At 38.9% G+C, this 12,027-nt stretch overlaps 1 protein-coding gene across 1 annotated transcript; it reads left to right on the plus strand.

Moving 5' to 3' along the window:
* The first annotated feature begins 1,195 nt into the window (after positions 1-1,195).
* On the plus strand, positions 1,196-11,719 carry plxdc2a (plexin domain containing 2a). Its single transcript, XM_055151984.1, has 13 exons — positions 1,196-1,282; positions 2,497-2,645; positions 3,583-3,723; positions 4,924-4,993; positions 5,089-5,211; positions 6,252-6,370; positions 7,558-7,657; positions 8,212-8,307; positions 8,388-8,469; positions 8,868-8,928; positions 9,709-9,916; positions 10,608-10,744; positions 11,139-11,719. Exons 1-13 carry the CDS (start codon positions 1,210-1,212, stop codon positions 11,352-11,354), a joined length of 1,575 nt encoding a protein of 524 aa, XP_055007959.1. The 5' UTR covers positions 1,196-1,209; the 3' UTR covers positions 11,355-11,719.
* Positions 11,720-12,027: the final 308 nt, after the last annotated feature.

Genomic DNA, 12,027 nt, shown 5'->3' on the forward strand with positions numbered 1-12,027 from the left:
TGTTAAGTTATTATTTAAATAGGCTTGTCTGTAGAGTAGATTTTATCATGTTTTGTAGCCTACTGCTTTTACATCATCTAATGCCTCATACATCGCAGGACAAATAAGGGCTCTCTTTATCACTTGGACTCTGTCAGCACTTTGGTTTTGAGTGTCTCTCAGTTCGCCCACAGTGATGAGTGAGCAGTTCAGCTGTCATTCACGCCCACAGAGGAGAAAGAGCCATGTTGCATAATCGGTGGCTAAATGTGTTTTGATTTTTGTGAAGAAAACAGCAGTGCATCCATATACCTGTACAATCTTTGACAACTTAGTCTAAACTTTAAAGAGGTGGCAAGTAGATGATGAAGAAACAACATTGTGCGTGATGGGAATGGGATGCGCTCATTTTAATTAAAATGAAATGAAAATAATAGCTGAATAGTGACATCTCGTGGTGAAAAATTATGACAGACCGTGGATCTATTAAAATAACTGTGACAGACAGGCTATAGATCCCTCCACGGACTACGTCACAGTGACGTCGCAGCACCCGCTGAAAGCACAAGGGGGAAAGGCTCATTAGCGGGAGCTGTAAATGTGTAAACTTTCACGGACTTTTATATTTGCTTGCTGTGATTTTTGGTGTGTGAACAAGAGGAACTGCAATTGTGGCGCAAAACTAAAAGTCTTACTGTATAAACACCCGCGGACATTTCTTCACATAAAAACAAAGACAAAAGAAAGAAAAACAAACACTCTTGGCACATGTAGCCCATGTTTTTAAAGGAGTATAAGGAACGTTCAAGATACTTTAATAAAATGCTTTGTGCAGTTTGAACGAAGATTTCACTACTTGAAATAATAATTTCATAAAAGTAATGGTAAAAGGGAAATTTCCTTCTATTTAAAATGTGTGTACAGCTCGTGTACTTTTGTAAGCTATATCTCTCTTTTTTAGACTTAAAACTATTTCAATGTATATGAAATGATATCAAATCCACTTTTACGCACAAGTTTTATCTTATTTTTTGTTTTTGTGATTTGGACGTAGAGGATAGGTCAAGTCTATAAACCACGCCTCTGCCTCGCTCCAGTAGTGTGAGTATTTTGCACAAGTGTCCCACAGAGAAATTAAATCTGAGCTGGATCGATTTTAAAAAATACGCGCAGAAGACGGGGGCGTTTTATGCATTATTAATAAGCCTATATTTTATACTCAGCGCTATAATGACTCCTTTTATTTTTGTTGGATGTATCGTGTTTTCTTATTTTCACATAAGCTGCGCACAACCTGTTTATGGTAGGTACAGTTATTGTCTTACATTTTTACTTTATATTAATTGAGAAATGTAATGGAGGCCTGCGCAAATGTCTGAACTAATGTTGTGTTTAGGGATAGGATGCTGTTTGATTAATCTTTATTTTTAACTTGCATCCAAGAGGGGAAAGTTGCTATCGTTTACAAAGGCTAACTTTTGTCGGACTGCCTAAACTGTAATTTAAGAATTATTACTTTGTAGTATAGGCTATGGGAAAGAGTTCATCCCCAGTACTCGCAGTCGTCTTTTGTGTGACATTTTGACAATAGCTAACTTTACGCACAATCCAAACGCTCAATTTTAAGACAACTTTAGTGTGGCATAACCCAATGTTTAATTCTATCAATACCAACCCGTTTTTTTTTTATGCACTATGAACGTATTTTGAGTCGGTTCCACTTTGCAACAACACGATGCCTCTCGTATTCTTGTGTGACGCGTTTGTTTGGCTGGTGCTACACTTAACACCGCTGCATTGCCAACGTGTTTACGCACACACGATGAAGGTGGGGGTCAGCGCAGCCACCCCAGTGTGAGTCATGCCCCTGGCCCCGGTGCGCTCTGGGACTGGCCCGCAGTGGAGGTGCTCCCATGAGGAATGTGAAGCGCGCTTTGGCCCCTCGGTGCGAAGAGGAAGGACAAGCCCCGTGATGTCAGTGCGGAGCGGGGGAGAGCTGCCCACATGGCGCGCTGCTGTGGATGCCCTGGGAGAGGACTACAGGGCGCAGAATACCACTGATTAAAGCGCGCTAGTTTCATATGGGCCCTCATCACTCCTGCAAGGACACACTAATGGGTTTCAGCTTTTTGTTAGAGGCAACATTTGACCCTTTACCCTTCAAAAGATATAATATTTCGTTTTAAATTTTTAATTCTAATTTATCATCACTCTGAAACCCATAGATACCAGCATAGACAGGCCTAGTCAAATCAGGAGTGTCTGAACATGATGGATAAGATTCATTCCACTTGGAGGCAGTCACATATTACTGAAAACTGTAGGCCCATCTTGCGTCTGTATACGGCCAAAATAACGTTGCAACATAATTTATTCTTCCAAATTATAATGCAGTTGAGCTTGACAATAAGGGATTTTATTTAGTGTGCTTAATTACAAATTATTGTAACTGTATTGTAAAGAAGGTGCATGATTTCACATGTCTCACATACGTTTCACGTGTATTTTTCTGTGCAGAAATAGCACCCCCATCATCAGAAAGGCCTCCGAAACTCTGGACTCATGGTCGGACTGTTGGGAGCCACTACAGAGACCAGACAAAAGACCAGACCAAAGACCAGACTAGAGACCATCTACTGGAGGAGGAGAACCACAACACCACTACAGTAAGATACTGTTTGGTACAAGTTTATAATTAAGCTCTAACTCTATATCTAACTACATTTAGGCCTTTAAGATTTCCATTAACAGTTGTTAGCTGTATCCCATCAAAATTATCCATCCATCCATCCATTTTCGTCCGCTTATCCGGGGCCGGGTCGCGGGGGCAGCAGCCTAAGCAGGGACTCCCAGACTTCCTTCACCCCAGACACGTCCTCCAGCTCCTCCGGGGGGACCCCGAGGCGTTCCCAGGCCAGCCGAGAGACATAGTCCCTCCAGCGTGTCCTGGGTCTTCCTCGGGGCCTCCTCCCGGTGGGACATGCCCGGAACACCTCCCGAGGGAGGCGGCCAGGAGACATCCGGAACAGATGCCCGAGCCACCTCAACTGGCTCCTCTCGACATGGAGGAGCAGCGGCTCTACTCCGAGCTCCTCCCGTGTGACTGAGCTCCTCACCCTATCTCTAAGGGAGCGCCCAGCCACCCTGCGGAGGAAACCCATTTCAAGCGCTTGTATTCGCGATCTTGTCCTTTCGGTCACTATCCAGAGCTCATGACCATAGGTGAGAGTAGGAACAAAGACTGACCGGTAAATTGAGAGCTTCGCCTTTCGGCTCAGCTCCCTCTTCACCACAACGGTCCAATACAGCGACCGCATCACTGCCGAAGCTGCACCGATCCGCCTGTCAATCTCACGTTCTGTCCTTCCCTCACTCGTGAAAATTATTGTTACCTATACATTATTTGTGAAGACTCATGAGTTACTGAGTATTTGGCTATACAAAAATAAAATTAATTGAACAACGCTCCATTAAATAGATAATAGATTAAATATACAATAGATTTCAAATATATAATTCTGTTGTCCATTTATTGATTTTATTTACATTCACCCTTGTACATGTTTACGTCTGAAAAGTTATTAGTGTTATTTATCCACACAGGATGTTGATCACGTTTACTACACGTCAAAGGTGTATAGTTCCACAGACGCGCTGAGAGCAGAGCTGTGGGTGAACTTCAGCCAGCGTCAGGAAACATGGAAGAACCACGGCTCTCTGCCAAATCTGCACCGCCAGGCTGAGGTAAGAAACAATCCTGCACCCACTCCAGTTTGGGACATACGGGTCAAAAGGTCCCATGGCAAAGATTGGCAATGTATCGCATTTGAATGGAAATAGGAATTTGAGATGGTGCACTTATCAAATCACAAAGGGTGCAATTTATTCGAATAACAAAATGTCTTTAACTGAAATTTATGAGATTCTTGTATTAGTTTTTCAGTTCACATTTCAGCCTTTTCTCTCAAATAATGGATAATCTCTCAAACTGGATAATGCTGCTGGATGCTGGAGGTAAATACATAAACATTGAATGAGAAAAAATTGAGGAAGCTCTATCTATCTGTACTTAGTGGAATCATAGAAATGGAACAAAGGCTTAGGTTTGGTCTCAGGTTTGGTGGGGACATTTTCAACTAACACCCCCCTCCATATATTTTATGAATTCTTTCCAAAAACATATGGAATCTGGGCAGGTCCAAAATAAGTGGGACGTGGTTTCATTTTTCAGTTTACAAAATGTACAGTTTGTGTCCATTGCCCTTCTAAGATGATTTTTTAGCAAATAACAAGGATGTAGAAGTTTGTAGCAGATTTCCCTTTGCTTGTTGGTGATGAGATATTTGTGAGGTAATGTCCGTACATTTTTCCATGTAATATTGTCAGTAGAGTCCGATTGCTGACAGTGCACAAGTAGGGCTCAGTTTGGGAGGTGCACTTGTGGAGATAGTCGCTCTTTTTTCACTCACGGCGACTCATTATAAGGTAAGTTTAATTGAAGATGAAGCCAAGTAAGTCCCTTTTGAAAAGTTTTTCAAAGTTTGGTGCACAGCATCTTCACTCACGCCTGCTCAAGCCGCCATCTTCGGGTGCTGGCCCTATTCTGCTGCTTCCCCAGTTTAGGCTCCTGGCTCCACTAATGACATCCACTCTGTTGCAGCCAATGAAATAGTGGCAGGGGTAACTCTGTCATCACTGAACGTCTAATAAACAAAATATGAACTAAAATGTGTTATATCGGAATAAATTTATATTTCTGTTCCTTAAAATAAAATGGAAAATATTGGTAGGGACTATTTTGTCTTCCCCAAATATTGGTTGTGACATGTCCCCACCATCCCTATGCAAATCTATGCCCTTGAAGTGGAATAGACACCACTCATTTGATGTAAAACAAAGCAAATATTGTGTAGGGTAAGTATGAATCAAATGCTGTTTTTACAGAGAGTGCGTCTGTCCTTTGACTTCCCTTTCTATGGTCACCTCCTGAAGGAAGTCACTGTGGCCACTGGTGGTAAGATCTGAATTTTTTTTTTTTTTTGAATACTTTAAATGTGAATTATTCTGTTTTCCATGTAATAATATTAGCTGTTCTTTTGTAAATGTCAGGTTTCATTTACACTGGAGAGGTGATGCACCAGCTGCTCACAGCCACCCAGTACATCGCTCCTCTGATGGCCAACTTCGACCCAAGCCTCTCACAGAACTCTTCTGTGTTTTACTTTGACAACGGTGAGAAAAGAGAAAACTAATATAACATAACATGCCAATTTGAGAGGGGAGGAGACACACACAAGACTCCCTGACAATATAACTGTGGTACATGACATGTAATACTGGTGGAACAAAATCTCTTTCAGGTGGTACGTGGATGGTTTATGGTTTTGTCTAATTTAGAGTTCATTTTATCCACAGTTTTGTTTCCTTTGTATAGTTTCTTGTTTAGGACTACAGTGGAAATGGTGTAGTCCACTTTTAGACTTTTACCTGGTTTCAGTGGCAGAATTAGCAATTTTGGGGCCCTAAGCAAACTTGAGTTTGGGGCCCTCACAATGGACCTTTATGTATTATCTGTTTTTCCCCATTATTCTTGAGAACCGCACATCTCTATTTATTTGAATTATTATACTAGATAACCAGAGCTGAAAATAGTTTAATACAATTAAATTTTTTTTCTTTTTCTTATGATTATTGTTTAAAAGTGCCATTTAATGTCATATTGAAAGAAAATCAAATTGCACTGAGGCCTCGGCCATTAACAGCACAAGTTCAAATGTTTGGGGACCCCTCCAGATTTGGGGGCCCTATGCAGCTGCTTACTTTTGCCTAATGCAGGCACCTCCTCTGCCTGGTTTAGCCCTATAGGGACCTGGAATAAACTTGGTTTAGAAATACAAATCTTTTCTTTGGTGGTACTTGGTGTGAAAGATTTGAGAGCCACTGCTGTATATATTACTTTAAACACTGTTACACCATTTAAAACTTGATAGATGAGATTAGGAAAGAGGAGAGAGGAAAGCTCCTGAAAAAAAAACATATCAGCCCAATCAGCTGTCAGTCTGCTGTCCCCTCTTGTTTAAGAACACCTCATTTCCCATCATGCATTTCATTTACAATCCATGAACTCAGCAAAAAATAAAATAAAATGAATTAAATGAAATAAAATAAAATAAAACTTGATGTACAAAGTTTGGCTGCATAAAAAGAGGTTGAGTGTTGGTGTTTAGGTCCTGTATTTATCCTTTTTGTGAATAGTCTCTCTTCTCTAAAAGGCACAGCTCTGGTGGTGCAGTGGAGCGACATTCTCCTCCAAGACAACTCCAGACTTGGACCCTTCACATTTCAGGCCGCTCTGCACAAAAACGGACGCATCGTGTTTGCATACAAACAGGTGACTTTGATTTTATGTTTCCCAAGGTACTTTAGCTGTTTTCACAATTACAACAATTACATCATCTTCTTTTATTCCAACTGGTCGACTGTCCTGTTCACTGAAAAGGTGCACTATGGAACTTTTGGTAGAGGGTCTCTCAGCTTTTTGTCTCATTTAAAGGTCTTGAATGTTTCACAGTTTGGTATAACTTCTTTTTTCAATTACATGTGTGTCTTCATTGCAGGAAATTACTTGGTTTGGTAGAGTAAAACCCTCTAAAGCACTCCTTTAACTTATGAATCTTTTATCTTTGTCTTCACTGGCAACTCTTACTACCTCTGTAATGGGTCTGTGTAGTCTAATTATTTCTATTTATCAGTTTATTTTTATTGGTCCCAATTATTCATAAATAATTCTACATGTTGCAGACCCAAAGATGATTCTGACTTTCTGGTGCAGGGTCTGTCACCTACATCAGTTGGGACACATGCTATTGCTTAAATGGAATGTTCCACAATATGGCTTTAATGGCAAAAAGCTGCTTCTTCAGTTCTGGTCAAAATGCTGGTGGACACTGCCTTATATCTGCTTGCAGGGAGGAGTTAACTACAATGAAACTACTCTGAAACTAACACACCTACTGGTTTACAGTTTTTGTTAGTTAGCTAGGTCTATTGAACTTGCACTGAGTGTGGGGTCATATTAGCATAATCACTCAGGGCCATTAGGGCTGCTTTCAGAAAGCATTTTGACCAGAACTGAAGAAGCAGCTTGAATGAGCTGCAAAACGTATTCGACCAAATAAACTTTTGTCCAGCTGACAAACTGAATTTCTCCTTTTGTCATGGATTCTACCTGGATGACAGAGTTTTACACAAATATCCCATTAAACTTTTCTCTATGGAGACAAGTGATGCCACTACACCAAGTAACAGGTCAGATCTATTTTGCATGCCATTTATTCAGCCAAACACGTTTGTAATTGGTAAAGTGCTGTATACTTGGCAATACTTGACAACTATAGATTAGAAAAGCTACATCACCTTTAATTTTCATGTAAGTTAACATGTCACTCAAATTTTTCCTCCTCCAAAAATATGGTCTTCACATGCTCATGTTTCTCTATCCTCAGTGTTGCTAACTGTATTACTTACTACTCCAGCTGGTTATGTAACAGACCTTATTTTGTGCCTGTACTGTTTTAGATCCCAGTGGACACCAGCCTCATCAGCACAGAGCATCATCCAGTCCGAGTGGGTTTGTCTGATGCTTTTGTGGTGCTGCATCAGATCGAGCAGATTCCAAGTAAGTTACAGCTGTTCAAAGATATTTAAATAATATTGCATTGTGAGAAAAAAAAAAAATATATATATATATATATATATATATATATATATATATATTTATCCTCAAAGGGTCAATTTAGAAGTACAGCAAAAAATATATATGGTTTGTTTTATTTTATTATTGGTAGAAAACATTTTTCTATATTTTTGAGGAATTAAGTTTTGATACAGTTGCAAATATTCTTACAACTACTACTATTACTTGTTAATACTACTTTTTAATATTAGCTGCACCAGTCAGTGCAAAAAAAAAATTACGTAAACTTTAAAAATATATGTATTTTCTACATTAAAGGTGCACTATGTAACTTTTTTGGTGGTCTTCCATTTGTTTTTTCATGTGGATGTTATTGGCATTTAACACCTGTAATTGAGTAAATGCAGGATAAATACGTTTAATGCCGTACTGTAGAACATTCTAATCTAAGCAATAACATCTTCATAGAGACAAATAGGTGATGGACCTTCCACCAAAAATGTTACACCTTTGAGTTACTGTTGCTGATTCTTTAGATGTCCGGAGGAAAACCATTTATGAATATCACAAAGTGGACATTCTCAAGTCCTCAGTGTCTAATTGCACTGGAGTCGAGTTTTTTCCTCTTCCAAGTAAGTCCAAATTCTAATTATATGAGTTATATCAATTAAGTACTTAATAACACACTTGCGAATAATTGATGTCCGTTTAGCGTGCCTCCAGTTCTCCAGCTGTGGTTCGTGTGTCTCTTCTCAGATTGGATTCAACTGTAGCTGGTGCAGCAGACTTCAAAGGTAAAACATTTTAACTGTTCCTTTGTAATAAATGAAAATAAAAATGTTATAAATGTATATACAAAAAAATAGCACATGGGTGTAAACTACTGATGATTCTGGTTCACACTTATGCGTATGTGTTTTTAAAAATAATGACCGAGGATTGGTGCTACGGGACATTCTGAATTGGACTCTTAGCTCTGATAATGCGCTGACGACTGTGCTCTGTAAAAAGTGTAGTTAGGCTCTTTTATGTTTGTATGTTAGTCTTTAGTAGAGCAAATATTTACTATAGCAAATAGTAAATAGTTACTTATTATGTACAAATAGAGCAACTTTTATTACAAAAAAAAGTTCCCCCAATGCTACAAATCTTACCCACAACCCTTTTCACATGTCTGTATTTTTCCCCTCAGATGCTCCAGTGGTTTTGACCGTAACCGCCAGGACTGGGTGGACCACGGCTGTCTGGACGAGGTTTGCACCTGTCACTGAATCTGCACTAAATCACAGAGCAGCAAACACAGCTCAGAGGAAGAGTCACCCCTCAACACTGCGCTCACACACCATGGGCCAAAGTTAAACTCTTACTACCGGAGGGAATGAGTAATGCAACAAATTATGAAGCAACTTTCAGTTTTTTATGTTATGGGCGTTATTTGAAACATATGTGACCATTCACAAGATAGGACAGTTTATTTGTGTTCTTTGACTAAATTTTTGCTCACTAAAAAGTAATCACAAAAAAACTAAAACCAGGCTAAACTAGAATTACATACATTTTTATTGATTAAAACTATGACAAAAAGGACAAACATTTTGGTCTAAACATAAAAACTAAAAGGAACTTGAATCTAGTTCCATTCATGACTAGATTCAAGTTGCACTTGTCAGTCCCAGAGCTCTAAACCAGATTATAAACTCAAGGCACATGTCTGTACATGTCCCATGAAGCAACACAATACAATTTATCATAGCTAAAATGCAAATATATTTTCAGATTGACTAAAACTGTTAAGGATTTAGTCAACTAAATTAGCATGACATTTTGAGGACTGAAAAAACTAAACTCAATTGTCTGAGTAAATCTTGACTAAATTAAAAATAATTTTATCAGATGACCAAGAATAAATCTAAAATTTCTTGTCAACATGTACAAAGTTTGAAGCACTTTAATCTTTTTTGTGTTAATGTAAAGTTTAAACTTGATTAATGATTATTAGAAATGCACTGAAACGTTCCTCCCTTATCTTCCAGAGGGGAGACCCTCGTTGTGTTCAGACTTCCGACCCCTCCTCCTCAGTCCCCTCCACCCAGAGCACCACCTCTGCCCAGTCTGCAGCGGGACAGCACAAGGGGGCCACAGCTGACCCCCAGAACAGTACACAGAGAGCGGACAATACCTCACACAGTAACACGAGCAAGAGGACCGTCTCAACTAAACAACCTCCAACTGAAAATGGAGGTACATAAGTATATTTGTCAAGCCAAGATAATAGTTTTAAATCATTGGTGTGAGTGGGAATTGTTAAAATTATTGCTTTGTCTGGAATGTTCCATGTGTGGCAGTAAGCCTATCTATCTTGCAGTATCCAATTACAGGTGTATTTATTGCTATAGAAAATACAGTGAAAAACATGCATTGTTACTGTGAATGGGCTCACCTCTTTACAGATCTCCCCAGATAGACAGTTTAATGCCATACTGTGTAACATTCAGAGCAAATGGGGAATGATTTAAAAGAACAGAGGGCATCTAAAAATATCACCTTGTTTATGGTAAATTACTAAAATAAAAAAGTACCACAAAGTAAAATGAGTATCAGCACAAGAGAACTAATGTAATAAAAATAAGTGACAACCATAATTGTTTCCAGTTTTAAAGACATAAAGACATGAGGTTAATAAAGGCAATATGTGGACAAACCACTAGCAAATAAAGATTGAAGTTCAAATTTCAAATTGTTATGTTTGAGTTCATTCCATTCGTTAATTTTCTAAGTTGCCCTTAAAGTAAATGCCTATGTCAAATAATAAAAATACCAAATTATATGGTATTTCTGATATAATGTCGATGGCTGGACAATAGGGGGAATTGGGCCTTTTATTTGAGACCCCTGGTATAAACCTTCATGTAACCCCCCCTCTCTGGCCCAGGTCCTGATGAGGTCCCGGACCAGGTGGGTCTTGTGGTGGGCGTTGCCGTGGGGACCGTTGTCGTAACAGCAGCGGTTCTTCTGTCTCTGTACGTTTATATTCATCCGACCTCTGGCCTCAGTCTGTTCTTCATAGAGGTACAATTAATACATTTACATTAAATAAATCTTAAATTTATTATAAGTCACTTTATTTATCTGCTAGAAGTCTTACTTTTATAGTTAACCCTTAACACTTCTTGATTTAAAGCAAAACATAGTAACTTTAGCGATAGAGTTCTCACTGTAGCTCCCTTGTGAGAACATATTAAGGCCGTATAATGCAATATAAAAACATAATGTTGCTTCAGAAGCACCCCAAATATATATATGTATAAAAAACAAATTGATTTAAGTATGTGATGCATTTAATTAGTTAACCAAATGAACACCCCATCTAAAATATGTTCATCTTAATATGCTGTGTTTTACGTTTTTATTAGATGTTTTTTATTAAACCCTTTAACCCTTTACACTCCTCTCTCTGTCACAGCGTCGCCCGACCCGTTGGCCCATGCTGCGGTTTCGCCGTGGCTCCGGTCGGCCCTCGTACGCCGAGGTGGAGCTCACAGGTCGGGACCTGGACAGCTCTGTGGTCATTGACCCCAAACAGGCCTTCATCATCTCAGACCGGAGGGAGAGCGAGCAGAAAGAGGGCTTTGTAGTCCCAGACCAACGAGAACGCTTCCTCCTGTCTGACAACTCCTGACACTACAAGAGATTGCTTTGAGATTGTGATGGGTCTGTTTCTTTACTGAATGCAGCAGCAGTGTAAAGCATTCACTGAGAAAGTTGTTTAACCTCTATGAGGAAGAAATGATATGCAACATTGTACATAAAAGAGAAAAGTACTCAGGTAACCAAAAAAGGAAATCTATTAAAAGATGTCCTGTGCCATCTACTCATTTCCATGGAGATGTTACTGCTTTGTCTGGAATGTTTCACAGTATGGCATTAAACTTATCTATCTGGAATCAAATAGGTAATTCTACAAAATCAAGTATTTCTTTAACAATCAAAGTGCCTGTAATCATATATCGTAAGGTACATTTTGTAAAGAAACGTCTTGTATTACATGGCCAAATCACTGGTTTATTTTTTAATTTAAACATAATACTCAAGAAATAAACTAAATTAATAAAAATAAATAAATAAATATGAGAGAAAGTTTGGGGTATTTTTTGAGTCAATTTTGGCACCTTTACCTTTTATTACTCAAACTCCACTAGTCCTCTATAACTGCTACTACTCTGACAAACCCGAAAAGAATCTGTGTAGCAAATAAATACTACTTCATCTTGTTTATTTGCATATTCAAAGTGACGTATTGGTATTGCAGGTTGTTTGTTTAGAGGCTGAGAAGTCTTAAAGAAGTCTGTCAT

This window comes from Boleophthalmus pectinirostris, unplaced genomic scaffold (assembly GCF_026225935.1).
Source record: "Boleophthalmus pectinirostris isolate CB_2022bp ecotype Guang Dong unplaced genomic scaffold, ASM2622593v1 HiC_scaffold_16, whole genome shotgun sequence".
Lineage (NCBI taxonomy): Eukaryota > Metazoa > Chordata > Actinopteri > Gobiiformes > Gobiidae > Boleophthalmus > Boleophthalmus pectinirostris.